Source organism: Zeus faber, assembly GCF_960531495.2.
Source record: "Zeus faber genome assembly, chromosome: 1".
Lineage (NCBI taxonomy): Eukaryota > Metazoa > Chordata > Actinopteri > Zeiformes > Zeidae > Zeus > Zeus faber.
In genome coordinates, this window is record NC_137193.1 from 15,914,101 (window position 1) to 15,937,115 (window position 23,015).

The 23,015-nt window shown below is 43.9% G+C and overlaps 1 protein-coding gene across 1 annotated transcript in view; it reads left to right on the forward strand.

Annotated features, from left to right (window-relative positions):
* szt2 (SZT2 subunit of KICSTOR complex) overlaps nt 1–23,015 on the forward strand; it is a gene marked incomplete at its 5' end in the record, with an annotated part of 88,124 nt that overhangs the window by 6,890 nt on the left and 58,219 nt on the right. Inside the window, 30 exons of the mRNA XM_080009282.1 lie at nt 583–793; nt 1,295–1,465; nt 2,117–2,348; nt 4,271–4,400; nt 4,624–4,769; nt 5,777–5,929; nt 6,607–6,721; nt 6,963–7,171; nt 7,605–7,841; nt 8,498–8,576; nt 8,716–8,804; nt 9,588–9,756; nt 9,891–10,008; nt 10,337–10,456; nt 10,940–11,140; nt 13,285–13,382; nt 13,905–14,043; nt 14,452–14,745; nt 14,841–15,048; nt 15,267–15,314; nt 16,139–16,266; nt 16,882–17,125; nt 17,973–18,144; nt 18,800–18,892; nt 19,087–19,162; nt 19,448–19,741; nt 20,026–20,161; nt 21,696–21,812; nt 21,931–22,000; nt 22,817–23,002. Of these exons, the coding sequence (XP_079865408.1) occupies nt 583–793; nt 1,295–1,465; nt 2,117–2,348; nt 4,271–4,400; nt 4,624–4,769; nt 5,777–5,929; nt 6,607–6,721; nt 6,963–7,171; nt 7,605–7,841; nt 8,498–8,576; nt 8,716–8,804; nt 9,588–9,756; nt 9,891–10,008; nt 10,337–10,456; nt 10,940–11,140; nt 13,285–13,382; nt 13,905–14,043; nt 14,452–14,745; nt 14,841–15,048; nt 15,267–15,314; nt 16,139–16,266; nt 16,882–17,125; nt 17,973–18,144; nt 18,800–18,892; nt 19,087–19,162; nt 19,448–19,741; nt 20,026–20,161; nt 21,696–21,812; nt 21,931–22,000; nt 22,817–23,002 (4,683 nt within the window). The remainder of the gene's footprint in view (nt 1–582; nt 794–1,294; nt 1,466–2,116; nt 2,349–4,270; nt 4,401–4,623; nt 4,770–5,776; nt 5,930–6,606; nt 6,722–6,962; nt 7,172–7,604; nt 7,842–8,497; nt 8,577–8,715; nt 8,805–9,587; nt 9,757–9,890; nt 10,009–10,336; nt 10,457–10,939; nt 11,141–13,284; nt 13,383–13,904; nt 14,044–14,451; nt 14,746–14,840; nt 15,049–15,266; nt 15,315–16,138; nt 16,267–16,881; nt 17,126–17,972; nt 18,145–18,799; nt 18,893–19,086; nt 19,163–19,447; nt 19,742–20,025; nt 20,162–21,695; nt 21,813–21,930; nt 22,001–22,816; nt 23,003–23,015) is intronic.

The window sequence follows — 23,015 nt, forward strand, 5'->3', positions numbered from 1 at the left end:
GGAGCATTCCTTATAACACCGCACTTTTCCTCTGCTCTTTGCCAACAGCCTGGCGCCTGTGATGCACACTATAGCTCCTGTGATATTACTTTACTATAACAGTTATATAAAGAAAGCTGTATGCCAAGTGGCTGTCATTTGTGAAAACAGTTGTATTAATTTTTGCGGTGGGTTTGAGTTGGGGTGAGGGTTATGCACCTTCTGTGCATGAAAGGCTCGGGCAATAAATGAATACTATCTTGTTTTGCTCCTTTGGTTAATCGTGCAATTCAGTCACATTTTGACGTACAATTTTGCGACTTAAATGAGTAAACTGAAGATACTATCCAAAAATTGTGACATTAACAAGTCTGCCATTTTTAATTCTTCAAGAGATATTGACCCATCTTGTCATAATCCCATTTTCCATTCATCACCCCCCCATAATGCAAATCCTGCACGTAAAACCATCAAGATACTTGAGGCCATGGTTTAAAACAAATAAAACACTAGACACTATGTTACTGGGACCTTGTGAAGGAAAAAAAAAACTAGGTTGTTTCAACGTGATCTCACTCTACGTCCTGCTCCTCCCATCGACAGGTCGGCGGCACGCAGTCCTACGACTGCAGCTTCGGCTACGTCCCCAACGTGGAGCTCATGAAGTTCATCTCTTTGGCCACGTTCGGCTCCTACTTGCCCAGCTGCGCCGAGGGGGACCCCAGCTGCTGTGAAATGAACACCTACCACAAGTCCCTTCTCACCTACTCCTTCCTGAGGACCACTGAGTCCATCAACTCTGAGTACCTCTGTGGTAAGGCCTGTAATTACACTCTCGCTCCCTTTTTTTTTTTTTTACGTCCAGATTGTGCTTAGGCTCATGGTAAAGCTCAAAGCTCAACTCTTTCATGCACCTTCCCATTCCACGACACTAATTCCTTATTCTGCAAAGTGGAATTTGCCGTATAGATCAGCCTCAAGGGGAAACTCTCTAAGCACTTCTGACTTGACGTGTTAAATGAGTGTAGTGCTGGTTTGCACTTTAATTTCCTTTAAAGTAAATGTACAATAAATTGGCTCAATCAGTACATTAACTTTTGACCTACTTACTTATCAATTGTACTTATTAGTATGTATATATTGTGCATTTCGTGTACATTCCCCTATTGTTATTCTGTGCTTCGTGCTTCCCCATTCATCTGCTGCAACACCTGAGTTTCCCCATATGGGGAATATAAAGAATAAAGTACTATCTTATCTTATATTATCTTATCTCATCTTTTCTTATCTTATCTCATCTCCTTTCCTCCCTCAGTTTCCCAGCACAAGCTGTTCAACGAGCACCTGGTGTCCGCCAGCGGGAACCCCGCCCTGGTGATGCGCAGGAAGAAGCACACCGAGAAGGAGGTCCACGCCCATCTGATCAGCGTGGTCTCCGTGCGACTCCGAGAGGGCTACACCATCAGGGAGATCAACCTGACCAAGGGTAAAGACACACGTATGTCAACGACAAAAAAACAGCAACAATCCCTGCCACCTGGAATTGGGGGGTATTAAGAGAGACCATTTGACTCAGTATCACAGTGATGCTGATACCGCCTCATCTTTCCCAAACCACACAGGAGTCACGGTCGCTCGGGAGAAACGTGTATATATGTGAAAACGGTTCCTAAACCGACGCCAAGTAGCTTGTTTGAACTCCACCAGGGACAAAGATATAAACATCCCATGTTACTCACAATGTCATTTCTAAACGTAAAATCGCCACATTGAACTTGAGCTTACAGTTCCAGCTTACGTCTGTTGTTCTAACTTTAACTGCCGCTCGCGTGCGTCGCTGTCCTGTCAGGGTCGAGATTAGCAGCCCTCTTTGTTTTGTCACTGACCGACGACTTGTAAATACTGAGCTAATCCGATTGTCTTGGAGATCCACTGACTTACAGTATGATTGTTTTATTTTTGGGAATTATCCTTCAGTGTGTGTGTGTCTGTTTGTAAAATACTGAAAATATAATATGGGAATCTAAGCTCTTAAAGTCATTGAAAACCCAAACCAACAGCTGTCGACCCTTTTAGTTCTCATTGCTTTTCAAATTCTGCTGTTGAAAAATAGATTTTCTGTTTTTCCTGTTTGAAGGTGGGACTCAGCTGGAGGTGAAGCTGGTGTTGCTGTGGAAGCACAACATGCGCATCGAGTACCTGGCGGCGGCCTGCTGGCCCCTGGACCCCGCCCAGCGCACCACCCGGGTGGAGGTGACCATGGAGGGCAGCTACGACATCCTGCACGACATCAGCTGCACCCAGAAGAAGCCCATCACCAGCCCCTACCGCACAACTGTCATCCGCCGCTTCTGGAACACCCTTCAGAGGTGAGCGGTTAAGAGATCCTCAAGAAAAAAAGACAGAAAAAAATGAACTTTTCTAATTTGAAAAAAAAAAGGCATTTATATAAAAGGCATTTATTTATTATCTTGAATGACGGAGATGGAGAATATTGTATTTGTAAGCAGAAATGTTCTTTTTTGAGCAAATCAAATCAGTGTATCCGAAAAAAATCATCTTTGAGAGATATCATACTGTCAAATAGCTAATAGGGTGGCTGTTCCTTTTACACAACAACTATTTGTATTATTATTATTATTATTATTATTATTATTATGTTTTATAATTTTTGTTATTATTATTATTAGTCTTCTTCGTCTTGTTCTTGTTCTTCTTCTTTTTTTTATTATTATAAGGATCATTCTACCGTTAAAATCGTAATGATGCCCATCCCTACAAGTCGTGCCCCGTCCCCGTTCCTTTTTAGTTGTTTTGTTTGGCAAACGGGGCGCGACGATCGGGACACACGGAGAGCCCTGTTCGCGTCTGTGTCTGGACAATTCACACATAAAAAAACATATTTATGATTCCCCTTATTTACAATTCCTCATTGAAATGTTATCCCTGTGCATTTCTGTTAGCTTCGGTCTGTTTTATCCTGTTATTCTAACGCACACTAACAAAAAAAATCTCAGTCGACTGACGGGTATCCGACTGATGATTCGATTTGTTGACTTGAATAAGGGGCTGCCCTTATCGATATACATACAGCAGAAATGAGTAAACAACTGTTATAATTTAATTCGGTTCAGGAGAGGGACATCGTCATCCGAAGTTATATAAGTCCAAGCTTTGTCTTTCGAAACCCGTTCCCCTCCAGCCACTTGCGAGTGCGACATCTAGTCAGACAGCATGAGCCGGGGCTGCGTTCAAAGGTAACTCGGAAAACTGTAACTCCTGCTGCGGTGAACAAAACCCGGAAACTAATCGTTCAAAGGAGACGTTTTCGCACCGCAAGAAGTTCTAAGAACCATCGGAGGAACCAACCTTTTCTTTTGTGTCCGCACTGCGTCATCCAGGAACGATCGTAATTGTTAAAACACCGTTCTTCAGGGATATTTAAACTGAGCGCCAGAAGAGCAACATGCAGGGACGTAAGTGCACGTTGACTGGTCCAGACGTAAGTCCACACAAACTGTAGGAGTCAAAAACAGCCAAAATCCTATTCCCTGTTCGTGGAGTTGGCTTGCAGCTCCAGAGCAATGGTCCGAATCGTGTCCGTTTTATTTTAGTCCCACAAGTTTAAGAAGTTAATGAAACGTCTCTGAGGGACATGCAGTGTTTAGTCCGTCTGAATGGAACCGTGTTGTTGGGAACTTCCACACGGAGTGATTTCCTTCCACAGAGGCACCGTGAGGAAGGACTCCGTGCACCACACGTAGTAGAGAGCCACCTTCTCATTTTTAGGATAAAGGAATAACACACAGCAAGTGTATCGGCTTGTAGTAGTAATTCTGCATGTCACCAGGACTCACCGCGTCATTACGTCACCTGATGCAGCTTTCAATGGAAAGTCGTAATATTGTAACTCGTTTTAGTAATAATGCTGATATGAAGACGAGTGACAGCACGATTTGTAATTGGTGTCAATAGGAAGTGATGGTGTGTTTTACGGGAACTCTGAAAACTGTAATTCTTATCTAACACGACTAAGCTGAACCCCGCGTATTGCTATATATTTGTTATCGTTGTTATTATTATTCAATACTTTAATGCTTCCCAGTTCCTGTGTCGACTGTTTTACTTTAATAAGTGCATACTTGACAAAGGTATTTTCTCGATTTCTTCAGATAAGTTAAGATCAAACTTAATTTCGAAGCCCTGTTTCTAAAAAGTCAGTCAAGTCAGTAAAATGGCTTATTTGTAGTTGCTGATTGCACTTCTAAACGCATGTCTCTTACCTTCAAAGCATAAACCAGACGGATCAAATGCTGGTGCACCTGCAGGCCTTCAACTCGCATCCCGAGAACTACATGATCCCAGAAAGCACCAAAAATGGGGTTCCGCTGTTTTACATCCCCCCGGGCTCCACAACTCCGGTACTGTCACCATATTTCAGTGTACTGAACGGTACCTGAGACCCAGAACTAAACTTTAGGTTATGTGGGAAAAAAATGTAGTTTGAAGTAGTCAGTCAACTTTAACATGTTTTGAATATTTTGCAGGACATTTCGAAACCCTATCCCACAATTTAACTTCGCTTCGATTTTTGGAAGCGTGTTGATTCATCTTTGTTTTTTGTTTTTTTTTGTTTTTTTCCAGGTTCTGTCTTTGCAGCACAGTGGATCCAAAGACTCCTCCCAGTCTCTGTTTGCGTCCTACTGGAAGCCCATCCTCTCTATGGATGCCAACTTCTGGCAGAGATGGCTGCACATGCACCGCATCACCATCATCCTGGAGCACGACATGTGAGCGCATTTACATTTACACCCTCCCCCACAGTACTTGTACTGTACTGTACTTTGTACCGCCTCTGTTCCATTAAAAAAACGATCTTTGCCAAACATCGATTCGGCAGATCATACACTGGCTGCAATCCATTAGCCAAACACATGTCTTTTCCCCCTTTTTTGTATTGTGTTATTGCGTCTGGGCTTGCTTTAGTTTTTTTATTTTACTACATTTTACATTTTAATTCTTCAAGTCATTTTTGTTTCTTTATTTAGACCGGGTAGGTTGGCAGCAATGCAAAAAATATACAAAAACACAAAATCGATGATAAAATGCGGGTGACTTGAAGCAATTTCAGAACAATTACAGCGACCAGCGGCGTTTAAAACCCAGCTCTTCACAATAGATTGAAATTCTCCCGTAGCGATGCCGGTCGGTCACCAAGTTTCTCCTGTAGGCGAATAGAGGGCGCAATGAACTGAAAAGATTTTTAAACCCCAAGAAAAAAATAATGCCAAAGTTAGACTAAAGACTAGACTAGATAAATGCCGTTAGACTATGGGGTGGGTTCGCAGATGGGGTTTAATCTAAATCGGAACTTAAATAATCCGATTACTGAATCCAGTATTAAAAAATGTCTTTCTGAGACGTTGCTTAATTTTAGATTAGATTAGAGGACTAATAAAGTCCGAGACTAAGGTAATGAAGGACTTCTCAGCTCCTTCTGTCATTATTTATCCAAAAATAAACCTGCCTCTGACCAGGTTTAATTCAAGCCTTCTCTTAGACCTAGATTACCTCTAATCTTCCTCCTGGAAATCAGATTTTTTTTAAACCCAGACCAGGGCAAGTCTGAGACTATTTTAAACCCTGACTGAGAAAGGCCATTTCAGTTAGTCCAGATTAAAAGTGTGATTTAGTCTAAGATCAGGCCTAGTCTGTGTCCGCGAAGCCGCCCCTACATGTTGGGCTCTTTTTTCTTTTTTTTCTTGCAGTTAATACATTTTAAGTTTTTTCTTCGCAGGCCGGCGCCTAAACACCTTCACACCGCCGGCAACAACGGGCGCTTCAGCACTATCCAGTGCCGCATCTCCCACTCCGCCCTCACGTCGCTCCTGAGAGACTGGAGCAGCTTCGTCCTAGTGGAGGGTTACTCCTACATCAAGCTGATCTACAGGTGAGTCGGTAGAGATGGTCCTACAACCGTCACCATGGAAACACGACTGAGTCTCTGGGTCCAAGACCAAACTCAACCGCATTCACAGAGACGAAGGACAAGATCAGTGAACCTGTGCTGAAGGATGCAGTTCAGAATATGAAGTCCAAACTGAAAGCTCGAAAGCCTCATTGCTTAAGAAATAAAGAAAAAGAATCCTGTATAGAGTTGATGATAATAATAATAATAATAATCATAATCATAATCATAACAAAATAATAATAGATAAATTAATAGATATATAAAGATAAATAATAATAAAATAATAATAAAATAATAACAAAATAATAATTAATAATAGAATCATCCGTATAAAGAGAGAGAGAAATGCCTACATTTAAATGAGTTCCAAAAATGAAGTTCAGTTTTGTATAAAAAAAAATTTGAGGGCATGAATTTATCACAAATATATTATAAATAATAGTGCAGAAAATACCACATGAGAAAAAAACAATATGTCACATTTATATCCAATTTACGGACTAATAGAGCCATAGAGATTTGTCCATGATGACAAATGCACTTTTAGGTGCGGAGAGTTCACAGTATTTCACAGGACAATTCTAAAGCCAAAGTTAGGGATGCTTTCCTTTTAATAGGAGACATGAACAATGAAAATGGACTGGGCTCTCTTGCAGTTCCCCCGAGCTTCCGCCTACCTCTTTCTACCTGGTGCGTCTCATCTCCAAGGCCCCCTGCATGGTGCTGCGTCTGGGCTTCCCCATCGGCACGCTAGCCCACATCAGGAACAAGGTACTGGAAATCAATCCAAACATTGGGAGGATATGCTCATGAGCTGATGCTCAATCGTCGTTTTGTCCCTCTCAAATCAACTTGGTAATGATTTACCTTTCTCATGGCATTGAAAAACTTACAACCAGGCCTGCATTATTATAACCCTTTTCCCCTTATCAGTGTTCACCTAGAGATTTTCTAAGGCGTGAACCCAACATTGATGAAAGCTGCCGGTTTCTGTTTTTTTTTTTTTCGGCAGATCGTGGACGAGCTGCGAGAGCAGATCCTAAAACTTCGTTTCCCCCACCGCGTTCAAAACAACAAAGAGGCCACTCCCAAGACCAAGAGGAAGATCCTGGGACAGCTGTCCCCGTCCAAATCCCCGTCTGTGCCTGCCCCCAAGCCCATACTGTCTGACCGGGCCTGCGTGGTGGTGCTGAATAAGCCCCTGGAGAAGCTGCTTATAAGGTTGGTCTGCCCGAGCCAAAAATACAAATTTATACCTGTGAGGAAAAAAACGACAATTCAGGAACAATTCACATCTGGTGTTAAACTTTTAATTTAAAGACCGTCATGTATCCTTTTCATGTTTGGGGGAATTTTATATCATGAAAATGTTGACGTTGAAAGATACTGCATACCTGCACAGTATAATGGCCATCCTCAGCCCCAGTCCAAAACCATCTCTAATAATGCATGAAGCCATTATTATTATTATTTTTTAATCTTCATCACGGGACGTATTAAAAGTGAATACACACAGAAATATTCTTTTTAGTGTAAAAGGTGTCCACAAAAGTGTCGTGGACACTATTTTAAGAAATGTAGCAAAATTATAACCATGGATGAGTATTTATCCACTTGAAGTATTTCAGCCCAGCGGCCATTCACTGTCCCGCAGGTATGAGAAGCTGCCTTTGGATTTCCAGACACCTTTCATCCTCAACATGGAGAACTTCCCGCAGGCGCTGGGCACTGGCACCCCGCTCAGCATGGCCGCCAGCCGCATGGCGTCCTCCACCCTGGCCTCGCTGTCCCGCTACTTCCTCCACCGGCGCTGGGTCTGGGCAGTCCAGAGGAGCCAGGGGCCCACGGTACCCACACAGGCCGTGGCTCACATCCTCTCTATGCTGTCCGAGTGAGTTCCTTCCATTTGCCAGGCTTCCTACCCAGGTCCTGGAGCTGCTTGAAGTGCTTGAATTTCATCCTCAGAAATTTAAGTCCTGGAGTACCTTGACAATAGCCCCCTTATGGGCTAAAGTGCTTGAAAAGTCATTGAAATAACGGCATCATTGAAAACCTGTGATATTCCCCCTGGTTTTGTTATTCAACTCGTAACATAATAAACCACTTTCAGAATTGCCTTTACAACATTGATTATTCCAGGGAAATGTACATGTAATCCAGCATTGTTGGAAATAGACACTTATAATAGTAGATGTCAATGACATTAATCATAGATTCACAGATTTATCGATATATATGTATATCTATAGATATAGATATAATAGATATAGTAATATAAATAATAGACAATGAGACAAAGTTCATATTATATTTTAATTCATAAAGGTCACAGTGAAAATTGGCTAATGGTTTGGTTTGGTCTGTGTTTGTTTTTTTCGGGAAGTCCTTGAAAATGGAAATAAATTGTGCTCAAAAAGGTACTTGAAAGTCCTTGCATTTTGTTTTGTAATGACAGAATGAACCCTGATTTGGTTTGAGCTACTTTCTAGCCAGCTGGCAAGGACAGTAAAGAAGTAGTTTTTAGCAGCTTTTCAATTTAAATTTCAGGATCCGTCTGTCGGAAGGTTTTCATTATGCGGCCAGCGGAGAGGGCATCGTAAACATGGTTCTGGAGCTTCCAGTGAAGGTAAAACAAAAAAAACAACTGACTGATACGAACAAACTAACGAATTAACGAATTAACCTAACTTCTAGCCATGCCTTTCGCTGTCAATTGAACCTGTTGCGTGTACTAATTTGTTTGCAATGTCTTTTTGCAATCCAAGGGCATGTCTTTGGACACTGACAAAGAGAGTCACTCATGCATCATCCAGTACATCCTGTTCCCACCTCACTCTAACTCCACCAAGGACAGGTGGGTCCATCCCTCCCCCGTCTGGGAGGTTATTCTGCACTAGTTGCTGGGCACATGTCTGGCACAGGAAATATTGGTGCCAAATGATATACGCCAAGCCAGTCGTACCTGTTGTTTTACATGTAGAATCACCATCTTAACAGCAGCTGAATGTGCATCCACATGGGGCCCCACCCTGCGATAAAGTTCACACACTCTGCTGATTTTCCACTGTTGTCCCAAACCTACTTTGTACTTCTTAAAAAAAAATTGTAAATCTCTATCTCTATACTCTATGTATGAGTAGGTTATTGATAGTCATTCATTTCAAATGGTTTGAGTTGTGTTAGTAGCCAGAAGTTTACATTTATGGGATTGCTTTGTTGGTTTGCCTGTTATTAGTTTACATATATCTCTTCGGCAGGAAGCAATTTTTTTTTTGATCACAGTGATTCAGGTTTAATGCTGCTGTGGACTCTCGCATGGAACTGTGAGCTTCTGTACTTGCATTTTGATAAGACGGTGCCACACCCTAAGAAAGTCTTTTGGTCGTGATGCATTTTCGAGATAAGATGGGACCATCAGTGGAATTTGGTTTTAAAGGATGGTCATTTGAAAATGAACCTCGCTTTTTTTAGAGCACCCTATGATGTGCTGCTCAGCTTCCATTCTGGCACCCGGAATGATATCATTCTGAATGAGCTTGTTAGTTGAGTGTGGATGTAGAGGAAGACCCCTCACGGCCTGTGTGTGTATCTATGCGGCTGTGTATGCAACGTCTGCCCTGTGTTTGGTGGGAGCCAGTTTCTCCACTGATGATGACAACGACACAGAGGTGGAGGCCATCGACATGGACACGGAGCTGAACTTGGTGACGGAGTGCTGGGTGGAGCCGCAGATTGGCACGATGCAGAGCTCCAGCGACCAGCATCGCCACCTCAACGGCCTCAAGTACCAAGAGATTCCCCAAGCGGTGCGTATAAACGGTTAAAACAGCAAGTCAAGAATTGTTATAACAAGGCCATAAAAGTCTTCTTAATTGTGTGTATATAGATGATATATTTTGTGTGAGAAGTTGTTTCATGGTGGGCAACTGTGTTGTGACAGATATTCCCGAGGGATTTGGCCTGCATTTCCACCATGATGACGTTTGAGTATCTGAGCCAGATGTGTCAGAATAAGGACCAGATGTACTGTCCACCAACAGACCTCAAGGATGTGGCAGGTAAGCCATAATCTGCCCTGCCAAAAAACACACTCTGGTTTTACATTTGGTAAATAGATTAAAAGAAAAATTGAATCATTTAAGGTTCGGGCAGATATGCACAGTCAAGCTACATAAACACAGAGCCTATATACAGTATAACACGCAATAACTGTCTTGATGAGCTGAAAATAGGATTTTGAATGCATAATATCAGGTAATTTACAATCAAAGTGAAAGATGGACCTGGACATACGACGTCAAGTCAGGAAGCTGATCATTTTAAAGCACGTTGGGAAGTTTGTTTAGACGGGAATCTGCTGTTGATGTTTGGTTCTTCTTCGCTTAGGTGGGGGAGGATCCCTTACGTCAGAAGACAGAATCCAAACGGTTCCCTTCCAGTTTGACCTCATCCAGCTGCTCCCCAAGTGCCAGCAGATTGAGCTTTTGTTTTTCACCTTCAGCAGAGGTAACGCTAAGATCCTCGAGGATGTACTTCAAGGTGCTGTAATTGCCGTGACGACAGTGCTTTGAGATCTCTATGAACTTGAAAATAACATCTTGTCTCAGGATGACATTTGGTCTGCGTTTGAGTATATGGGTCTCAAATAGTGTGTTGTCACCATAGACCTTTTTCTTAAAACCCATAATGAAAACATCTATTTGATGTGAAAGTTATACAATTGTGTACTTTTTTGTGAAACACACACACACGAAAAAAAATTGGAACAAAGTTGCCCTGTTCTCTGATTAAATATAATGTTAGACAAATAAATCAGGGATACAAAGTATTTGGCATTGTTTGTTTTGGTCAGATTATAATTAACTCGTACACTCTTTAGTGGTCAAAAACCACATTGAAATGGTAATTACTTTGACAAGATTCCCTTCTTTCGAAGATATATTATCTCTGCCTGATTGGTCTCACTTCATTCATTTTGTCCAATCCCAGTGGAGAGCGAGGAGCCCAACCAGAGCCTGCCGTGTCTTCCCAATGACCTCCTGCTCGGCCTGTTCCACAGCAGTATGGAACAGGACCTGAGCGACAGAGAGATCCCGCTGGCCGACGCCGACCATGTGCTCCTCATGCACCACATCCTGGAGCGCGAGCGGGAAGGGAACGCCGCGCCGTTCTCGTTGCCCTTCATTAAAGGTATGTGCATCGTGTGTGGAAGTACAAAGATACAGTCCTTCACCTTCGCAACCCAAGTTCCTCAGCCGGTCAGTCTTAAATCTTAAATCTCAGGTTAAAGTTCATTTGTATAATCAATAGCATAGACAACTAAACATTTACGCCTAATGGTGAGAACAAGTTAATAAATGACAGCGGATAGAAAGTATGGAGGAAATAGTGCCAAAAAGTGCTGCAATATCCAACACCAATACACACCTATACTCACAGATGTGATTTGACTCAGAGTTTCCATCTAACCCTTAATCTGTCTTTAATTACAGCCCAGACAAAGATTAAGCCCATGGCAAACACCTGTGCTGTTAAACCTTTTCAAAAGGTTCAAAAGCTTCAGCGTTTAAATTAGATCTGGGTTTTTGCCTTTCTGTTCAATTATCTGTTCTCCTTTCGGCAAAAGAAACCGAATAGAGTATGTTGTACACGTTTAACCTCTTCACTGAATTTCTGCAGCCTTTAGAAGTAAAGTTTTTAACTGCTGCATTAGACCCATTCATTGGACAGCAACAGCATGGCACCTAGGGACCAACTCCAGTTCTAGAGCCACTGCCGTGGTCAAGTGCAACGGCAGGAGTATTTATCGAACATGCACATCACTTGCTGTGGGAGGAAACCAGCACAACTGGATGTGAACACAGGGAGAACCTGAGACAGAAAGGCCCTTGTCATCTTCGAATCCAGAACCTTTTTGCTTGCAAACCACTGATCCACCATGCCACATAAAGTCCATACACCACTGGCAGGTAAAGTGAATAACATTGCTCATCTGGTTCCAGTGGCAGCTGTCAAGGGGTGGGATATATTAGGCAGCAAGTGAACAGTCAGTTCTGGAAGTTGATGTGTTGGAAGCAGGAAAAATGGGCAAGTGTAAGTTCTGAGCGACTTTGACAAGGACCAAATTGTGATGGTTAGACGACTGGGTCAGAGCATCTCCAAAACGACAGGTCTTGTGGGGTGTTCCCAGTATGCAATGGTTAGTACCTACCAAAAGTGGTCCAAGGAAGGACAACCGGCAAACCGACGACAGGGTCATGAACCCCCATGGGTGATTGATGCGCGCGGGAAGTGAAGTCCAGCCCGTCTCGTCTGATCCCACAGAAGAGCTACTGAAGCACACAATTGCTGAAAAAGTTAATGCTGCTATGATAGAAAGGTGTCAGAACACACAGTGCATCACAGCTTGCTGCGTATGGGGCTGCGTAGCTGCAAACTCGTCAGAGTGCCCGGGGAAGAGATGGAACCAGGCTGCACTATGGGAAGAGGGCAAGCCGGTGGAGGCAGTGTGATGCTCTGGGCAATGTTCTGCTGGGAAACCTTGGGTCCTGACATTCATGTGGATGTTCCTTTGACACGTATCACCTCCCTAAACATTGTTACAGACCAAGTACACGCCTTCATGGCAACGGTACTCCCTGACTGCAGTGGCCTCTTTCAGCAGGATAATGCTTCCTGCCACACTGCAAAATTGTTCAGGAATGGTTTGAGGAACACGACAAAGAGTTCAAGGTATTGACTTGGCCTCCAAGTTCCCCAGATCTCAATCTGATCTCAATCTGGGATGTGCTGGAACAACAAGCCCGATCCATGGGGGCCTCCCCTCGCAACTTACAGAACATAAAGGATCTGCTGCTAATGTCTTGGTGCCAGATACCACAGGACACCTTCAGAGGTCTTGTGAAGTCAGAGCTGTTTTGGTGACATGGGTGGGACCTACACAATGTTAGGAAGGTGGTTTTGATGTTATGGCTGAATGGTGAATGGTGCAATGGATTACTTCTTACTTCAAAATTCCTCACATGGTAGAGTTTTTACATTGTAGGTGCCATCTATGTTCTGAAGGTCATCATTGTCTTATAAAAAATGCAATTCATTAAGATACTTCATGACATCTTATGGTGTGCTGCAGCTTGGGTCACACATGCTGGCCACAGACACCAGAGACGCCAGTACCGGTCCTGTCTGCATGGCTAGTCATCAAGCTTATGTAGACAACCGTTGCATTTACCTCTCAGAGCCTCTGATGCACAAACAAACCTCTGTGATGTCGGTGGAGGTTTATTTGTAGTTCCTAACTATCCGTCCATTGGTGGGTACTTTGCTCTTTCCAGAGGAGTGCCTTAGGCAACCAGACAGGCAGGACACAACAATGTCCTTCCACACCATCAGTAGCAGCCAGGAAGTTACAGGGTCCACAAGCACCTTACAGGTAAACTGGTCTCTATAAATACATTTTTCCCAATACTCTACCTTCACTAGTAAACAAGTATTTTTTTTCATTTTTATTGGCACTTCCAAGTATTTGCCATTTTTATTCAGGATGTCATTCAAATCATTCAAAGTAAAACTTCAAGCAAAAAGTGACAATAACAAAGCCCTGTTCTCTGAATAAAAATAAAGTTAGACAAAGAAATTTATCTTGGACTACCTTTTACAAGATTTACATCGGTCAGGGATGCTATATATTCAGGTTTTTCTTTTTTGTTAGTGTGTGATTAACTAGCGCTCCCCCTAGTGGTCAAAAATCACATTGACGTTTTAATTACTACTCTTAATGTAAATAATATAGCATTGTTATTTTTACTGAATAAATCAGTCCTCAATATGATGTATTATGCATCATACAGTTTGCATGATTATTTATGATATACCTGTATCTTAATTAGCTTGTGTCAAATCATTGTTTTTCAGTGCTGTGTGTGCATGTGTTTTTGTGTGTCCTCCTGGGCAGAGTTTCAGTAATGCAGACCTTGTGGATGAGGAGCCTGTCCAGCAGGAGAGCAGCTGTTGTGTGCCACAGTGGCGGTGCTACGCCAAGTACATCAGCTCCCAGCAGATCCTGCTCACCTTCCTCCCTGCTACGTTCACAGGTTAATAATGCCGACCAATATCGACCACCTGCATGCCACATTTAGGAAGGAAGGCTCTCGTAATACGGAATGTATTTTAATTACAAGGCTGAATTGTGTCAAAAATGTTGGTACTTTCTTAAAATCTAGGTTAAATGTAAATCTTTGTATGGTGCAAAGCGTTATCTAGGTTGCTGCATTTTAAAGATTGAGAGGATTGTGTGGTTATGGCTCATATTATCTGAAATACACAGATATAACCAATGCTTTGTAGATGAATAATTAATTGTAATAAAATATATGAGTGTTCTAAAGTGCTACAGAACAGAGCTTATTGAACCAGCTAGTGACCTCAACTGACTTTAATTAAGCAAAAGTGCTTTTGTTTATTCCTCTCTTTGCCAGACCTTGTGATGTTGATGTCTTCAGAGCTGGGAACAGAGGCTCAGGGCAACATCAGCAGCACCCAGGAAGACGACCCGCCAAGCATGTCGCAGGGCGACACCGTGTCATCCTCTACTGGCAGGGCTGAGCGGTCGGAGGCAGGACCTTTCCCGTCCAGCGGGCTGCACAGGGGCTTTGGCAGCAGGCCCCACATCCTCAGGTCCCCAGTGCCCTCCGCAGGTTCAGACGGCCAGGGCGGGCCCACCGACTGCCTGAGCCCGGAACAAGACAGCTGGGACAGTAGGGCGTCCGAGAGCGAGACGGAGACTCTGGATTCAGGTAAACACCCCACTGACTGTCTTCATTGGGTAACTGCAGCACCAGCTTTTTTTTCACACCGATTCTCTGCCTGCTTTTAAAATGGCTGCCTTTAGTCCTGGGAGAGAGGGAGGGAGTCCAGTTCTCCGAGCCGCAGAAGAGCAACTTCCACATCAGCTTCGGCAGGCAGCAGTCCCTGCAGAGGAGCACCAGCGTCAGCCAGCTGCGGTGCCCTGTCTATGTATACAGCTGCTCCCTGGACCACTTGAAGGACCAGCTGGTCTTCCCCCAGTCCAGCCGTCTGCCTCGGGACATTTTCCTCAGGTAGCAAAAGGAGAAAACAGCCGGCTGCAGAGATATGCTGTACCCTACATAGTTCCAGGAGTGTTTTTGTGATGGTATAAATTCTTGGCTCTCTAATTTTATATTGAGCGTTACCATTTTTAAAAGTCATAGCCATCAGCGTTTGCCCCCTTTGTCGTAAGGTCTGTGTGTAACCGTTTAACGTGTACATTTCTGGTTGTCTCCTTGGTTGAGAATAGACCTCAAGAGGCTGACTCCTGGGAAATTTATCAGCAGATGAAGCACAGGTAGCAATGTTTGGTTCTTCTGGCCGCGCTTCTTCTTCCCCCTCTGCAATGTAGACCTGCCCGACCTCTAACGGGAGGGCACCTACTGTAGGCCTTTGGAATGGGGAAACCGTGTTGCTCTGCAGTGTCTAGCGGGCTTGGCAAGTTATCGCCCCCTCAGATCTCTTGCTCATTTTTCCTACACCGGCTTTGTTGTAGCTACAGAACAGGAGGTAAGGGTGTGGTACTGCCCATTGTATGTTCAGGACAAGTGATACCTAATGCTCGGAAATGATTATTTTCAACACCAAACAAGGATGCCGGAGCCGCTTAAGTCCATCCTTTTCCTCCTGCCTGTTTCTTTGCTGTGTCATGGTTTTTTCCTGGATGATTCTGCCTCTGCAGTGGGTGTCTGGGATCCTTGCGCTGCTCCTCCAGCGGCTTCGCTGTCCATCGCCTAAATTGTTTTGTCTTGGTGTTCCCCGCGAGTGATGAGTTTAACGTCCACCACAACGGCGTGCTGTGACAGCGCATCCCTTTTTCGTGTTTTTTTTTTTTTTTACATTTCTAAAATGTTCAAGGGCACGCCGCTTTCTTTATCTGGCTTCCTGTCAAACGTTTACTTTCATTTTCAACTTGAGCCACATACACATAAAACTCTAAATTAAAAACCAGAGTATGATGCACTTGATTGCCCGAGATACTTGTAGATAGTGTAGTTTAAAGCCTGATTCTAGAGACATGAGGACCGATGGCTTGTAGAGGTCCTTGACAGGCCTGAGCTTGCTTCGCTGTTAACAATGCTGGATTGGCTTTGTGTCCGTTGTGTTTGGCCCCCCTGCCAGGTCGCTGTCCCAGGAGCGCAGCAGCACATCCTCCTGGACGGATGTCCTGGCTCAGTCCCACAAGCACAAAGAGCTGGCCAACTACTGCTGTCTCCTCCAAGAGCATTACCACCAGAGCTATGTCAAGGGTGACTCGACCTTTTTTAAATTTTTTTTATTTCTTCATAAGGATGGTTTTAATTTCAGTGTTGTGGACTGTGTTTCACCCTTAAGTTCTTCTCACTGTGTTCGTCTGTTAATGCTTTACTTAACGTCCACAAGTGATCCATATTGAAAAACTGAACCAGACACATGGTTAGTTCTTTCTTTACCCATTTTTTTTTTTTTTTTGAAATCACACAAGGTGGAACTTTGTCTGGGTTCTTATTTTTTTTGACCCCTGAGGAGACTCCGATTCCGGTCTCTTCAGAATAAATAAAGCGCTCCTCCCGCTGTTGTCCAAGGTTTGCCTTGTCTGCTCCGCGATCAAATCAGAATATGAAGTGAGGTAGAAAATGTTTTGAAGTGGATGTTGTTTTCAAAATCGGCGTCTAATCCTAAAAACATTATTCGAAACCAATGTTTGACCAATGGACTAATTAACAAATTTACTCATGGAAATGAGCTCTTGTGTTGAGATAATCAAAACATTTAGAGTTACAAAATATGTCTATATATAATAAAACCTCTATAAATACACTTTGACACAATGCTCGCAGCGTTGCCAGTTATTTGGTTTAATGTGCTTTCTGCTGCTCCCGCAGGTGTGTATCGGAGCTTGCAGCAGTCCTACAGCATCAGCTCGCAGGACGTCCTGACGGCGATGGACTACTGCGAGGAGTCCCTCCAGGAAATAGACATCACCTCCTTCCTGCAGACACTCTGTGGCCACGTGCGGGTCTTTCGGGAAAGCGGCGAGGCTCCCGCCCGGCGTTCCGGGAACCCTCCGACCTTCGTCATCGGCGAGGCCGAGGAGCAAGGGAGGGCCGTGCTGGCCTCCTCCTCCAGGTTGAGTTATACGATCACATAGCGGACAGACAGACGGAGTAGGACATTTACAGCAAAATGTGAAAATGAATGTTGAAAATTGGCAACAAAAGTTGACGTTACCAGGGTTCTTGCCAGGTCCATGAGTCCGAGTGCTGCAATACCCTGAAAATAGCCCCTTTGTGCTGAAGTGCTTGCAATGTCAGTGGGGGAAAAAAAGACGTTATTCAAATTGCAACGTAATCTTCTTTCCACCGAATCCGATTATGTTTATTTTGTGTGAAGTCCTTGACAATGGAAAAAATAGTGCTTAGAAAAGTGCTTGGAAGTTCTTGAATTAAATGTTCCAATGCCAAAACGCTTTACTGAGGTTTTGAAAGAAAATAATCTGTTGTTCCCTGATAGTTTGTGGTCCTGCACCGTGGTGCTACTTATAACACTGTGACCACGTCAACACACAGTGTTTCTAATTCAGGATCCATTTTCCCACAAGATGGCTTTACCTCTCCACACCGGTGTATGTTCCAAGTTGAAAGGTGACTCATTCACGGGACCAGACTACTCTGAATTTATTTTAAGCTCCAGACAAAAATATCCTAATTACTTATGATGAAGACCTCCGTTGTTGGACAGCCCCAAACACTAATATAAGCACCAATATAAGCACTGTTGGGCAACAAATGCACAATTCATTATAAATTACATATAGCCTACTGTACCTTTGGGGGGAAGATTAAATGAATCAGATTTCATTGCTGTGACAGTTTAAGTTTAGAAAAGGGTGAGCGCTAGATCCTGTCGGAGTGACGCCGTCATGCAAGTGCGATGTATAACATGAATGAATATTATTTCATGTGGTTATCCTCAGTATTGACACCGAGGACGTGAGTGAAGCCGACTCGAGGGACAAGTCTTCGGCTCCAGCCTCTCCGCTCATCTTAGATGAGCACAAGACGCCCAAGATCCCAGAATTCCCCCTGTCGCTGCTTCAGACACAGCACAAGTGTGAGGTGTATCCAGACCTGCACAAAATAATACAGGTACTAGATAAGATAAGATAAGATAGTGCTTTATTGAGCAGTTGACTTTATCGAGATGCTTATAATAATGACTTTTAGCTATTACATTTTTTTAGATATTAAATGCTTTTGTAAATATGTTTAAAGCGTCACGATGTTACAGGGAATTTAGAGACAAGCAAATACTATAAAAGAGCTTTGTATCTTCCTCGAAAATGTATTGAGGTAAATTTCTTTATTTTTGCATTTTTTGTTATGTGGGCAGTAGACCGTGATACGGTTTATTTTGTTCCTTAGGCGATGATGAGCATTTAAATGTTTCTACAAGTAAAGATAAGGTTATGACTAGTCCCATAATCACATTCTAATGCTTCAGTATTAGGCACTGTTAAATTAACACATGAAAATAAACAATTAAATAGATAGTGTTCTATTTTTTTTAATTTTTTTTTCCAAGGCCTTTGTAGATAATAACTACCGTAGCATTTTTTTCGGTGGGTGCTAATTAAAAACTGCCGCAACAATAAATTGCTAACTGGCAATCAAATAAAGAACCGTTGCATTTGTAAAAGAGTATTCTATCCCAGCCTTTGTTTTTTGGCTGCTTTTGATCAGAAGCGGATGTGCCCTGAGAACAAGGTCCCTAAAAAACTGTAAAACCTTCTCTTTTCAACAGGATAAATTCACAGAGGTCGGATCTCAGTATTTTAAAACGGTGGCCTCAAGCCCCCACTACTTCTTCTACTGCCCACCATCATCGAAGAAGGAGGTGAGTGGACAGCACACTGTCTGGCTTCGCTCTCTTTCAGGTCATTTACCGACCAGCAACGTCAGAAAGATGGTTTCAAAGTGGACCGTTGCAGTCTAACGGAACCACCGAAGCAATTCCAGATGTACGTGGCTCCGTCTTGCGCCTCACCGCCGGTCGGTCGTGGAGTTGATACGGTGTGCTCTGCCCTACAGGAGGACTCAGACGGGGGGGAGGAGAGGAGAGCCAGCGAGGAGGTGGTGTCCGACGCAGAGCCGGCTACTGAGGACGGTGAGGATAAAGTCCGAAAAACAGCCCTAAAAAGCCCTTGGGCTTGTTGACATTTATCCATTGAATGTGGAATTAACTACAAAACAGCAACAGCCAACTGATGTCTGCGATAAAACTCAAACTTATTCAAGAAAAAAAAAAAGCCCAACGCCATTGAATATTGGATTATCATGTGTATCACGTGTGCTTGCTTCCTGTTTTTAGTCCTTTGCACACATCCAAAAGGACTAAAATGAGATAAAGGAAGACTTGTGACGTTTCTGACACCGCTCCCGCTCCGTGCAGGAAACCTCTCCGGCTGCTGCATCGTGACAGAGAGCGACACCGACCTGGAGGTGGAGTACCAGGAGAGCGGGGGCGCCAAGTCGCTGGAGGGGGACGGGGACGACGGGTCGCGCTCCGACTCAGACACCGTCAACCAGGACGAGGACTCCTTCAGCATCCTGGACGGGGAGTCGCTGCTGGAGTCCGAGGGCGCGCTGCTGGAGATGCCCCCTCTCTTCGTGCACCTCACCTGCTCCGTCAACCTGAAGAGCTGCCACGGGTCCATGCCCGTGCGGACGCTGCCCACCTGCCTCGGTGAGCAGCCGTCAATTATAACGTCAATAGGCCTTGTTTACTTGGGTGGTCTCAGGTAAATCAACATCTCTTTTGGAAGAAGCGGCGTCGACGTTCAAATGACGTAGAGATGACGACACTTAGTTTGAGCTGCCAACATGTGATTTTGAGCACAAGGTAGTCGGATGAGAGTGGATCAAATAATGTTTTTGGGTTCTCAAACTGGGGTCAGCAGCCCCAGCCTTGGAGAGAGGTTCATGGGGTCCTGTAAAATTGTTATGATTTTACTTTTCTTGTGACACCAGGTGAGGTCATCTCCTGCCTGGAGAATGCTGAGGCCCTTCAGGCGGTGGATCTGAACGAGCTCTCCGTTACGCTGGACATCTTCGTGCTGACGCTGCCCTCGGACATCGAGGTCATGGCCGACTTTCAGCACAAGAGGTAAGTCGCAGTATGAGGCAAAACAAAGCAAAAACGACAAAAAATAAACAAGATTACTGAAACTGGCCTTTTAAGGGCTACGGCAGGTTTTGGGAAATTGTCTTACCTCGAGTCAAACAAGAACCATGTTGATACCATGTTTTTATGACAAAAACAAGGCATTCTTCAGCAAGGTCAAATTTTATTTTGTCAGCTTCTTTTTCAGAAAGGTTTTGGCTGGAATCAGCTACAGATTTTACAGTCCCAACATCATAATGTTTTGTTTGAACAAATCCTGTGTTGTAGAATTCTTCACAAGTACTGCATTTGGAGGGTTTCAATTCACAATCTAAATAATGACACAAAAACAGTTGTAATATGCTTTTGGCTTTCCTTTTGGCATCTAGAATGCAAAAACACCATAATATAAACAATATAAATAATGACATGTTACTTTTCACTGTGTAATTTATTATAGAGTGTAATAACGTCATTATGAATCCACTATTTAGACTGGAATAATGTTAGTATTAATGACTTAAATAACTACAATTAAAATTCACATATAACCAAATTATACAGCTCAACCTAATGTACTGTCTAACCAAATTAATTGTGTTACTATTAGAACAAGATTGTATTCAATAAATTATTAAATTATTTTGGAATTAAATTATGGATTAAAAAAGACATGCTTACTTTAAATGCAGCGTCATTTGTTGGTTATTGTTAATGTTTTAAACATGTTTTTAAGTATGTCGGTTACCGGTGCTTCATTGGCTCATGTGTTTGACCAATCTCCCTGGACTTACTTACGTCTGGACCAATCACCATGCACCGCTATGTCCCTGAATGTTCCTCTTGTGTCATTTAGTTTAAATGTCCCCCAAGAACGGTGTTTTAACAATTACGATCATTCCTGGATCACGCAGTCTGGACACAAAAGAAAGAGATGGTTCCTCCAAAGATTCTGACAACTTCCTGCGGTGCGAAAACAGCTTCTGTGACCGATTCAGGCTTTTGTGAAACGCAGCAGGGGTTACAGTTATCCCAGTTTCCATTAAACGCAGCATCAGCTCGGGTTGTCTGTCTACGCGTCGCAACCGCTATCCAGGCCACAGGGTGTAGGTTGCTGCATGCGAATGGCTTCCGAGAGACGAAGCGTGGACTTGTATAACTTCGGAGGATGACGTCACAAAGCGCCTCGCGCCTCAAACGAATCAAATGGCGCTAACGTTCTTCTACTTCCGCTAAGTTTGCAACTGTCTTTCACTAATTTCTGCTCCAAATGTACGATATTGATCAAACTCGAACAACATATGTCTGAAACGTCGGCTCCAACAAGACCTCAACCATGTCTGTGCATACTGCGGTTGCCGTGTTTCAGATCCTTTTTAACCCAAAAAATGCCAAGAACAAAAATAATTGAAAAAAATAAATCGGAGAGATAACAATAGGGTTCCAGCCCGCCGTGCTGGATCCTGAATTAAACACTTAAGATACTGTGAAGAACAAGATCACACAGGTTTTTGCCTCCCGTTTCCCCGCTATGCAGGTACACCTCTGAGAGCAGCGCGTCTTTAAACCGCTCCCCGGGGCAGCCCTCCTCCTACCGCTCGGACGAGGAGCTGATGTGCGGCCAGGACGGCCTCAGGGGAGTGGATGTTGACGGGTAAACAAAACGCTGCTTTTGATTTTCCTGATTTTGACCAATCTATGTTTGAAATATGTCACAACAGAGACAGAAATGTCACAACAGAGACTAATTCATTTTTATTTTCATTCATCAGAGTCACTGGAGATTCTCTGTCCAAACTGCCCGTGCCACAGAAATTAGCTTTGTTGGCCACGATGGAAGAGGTTTGTGTTTTTCAGCAGTAGCAACAATACCGTCATTATCTGCCATTTAGCAGCCGCATATAATTTGATCCAACATTTTCAACAAGTCCTTTGTCATTTGTTTTGTCTGCAAACTTCCGACGGAGCCAGACGGGTGATTAAACACATTTGTAATTGTGGCGGGTTGGCCTCATTGGGGAACCGAATGCACGAGACAATAGTCCGAGTGGCTTATACAGCGCCGTTTGGCGTGTGTTTTATTGATAAGGAAAAGGCTCATGGGCCAAACGTAGGACTTATGAAATCGTAGATAAACACGCAGCAGCCGCCTCGTCGCTCTCTCTCCCTCTCTCCCTCTCTCTCTCTCTCTCTCTCGCTCTCTCTCTCTCTCTCTTTCTTTCTTTCTTTCTCTCTGTCTCTCTCTCTCTCTCTCTCTCTCTCTCTCTCTCGCTCGCTCGCTCCACTGAGGTTCGGCGCGCGCGTCTCTGGACTCCTCACCCACCAACCTCGCTGCAAAACAAACAGGCATTAAAGAAAACATCCAAAAAGTCAAGCCACTCGGCAACATTCCCCGACTCAAAGCAGGTGCGCCTTAATCCCGCCCCTTGGTCGGCCACAGTCATCAGTGGGATGCAAAATCTATTCGCAGTTCAGACCGTCCGTCACTGAACAATACAGGAAGCCATTGAGTTGAATGGCGCGCCAGTCACGCGCGGTCCTTATTCAGTGCTAAAAAGCTGCGCCGATCATCCGAACTCACTCGTTTGATTACTCCCTCCTGTTTGAAAGGGTTCCCTCCCCCCGAAAAGGTTTGAAAAACACGCCCTCCCGTTTCAGATCCGCTGGCTGCTGGAGGACGAGATCGTTACGACCCTCCGCCACTGCCGTGTTATCGATGGCGGCACTCTGCGGAAGGTGACCGACCACGTGCTGCATTCCAGCGGCCGACGGCGCTGCCACCACGAGACCGTGCCACTGCAGTTTGTCTTCGGCCCCGAGCAGTCCCTCCAGAAGTTCAAAGAGGCAAGGCCTTATT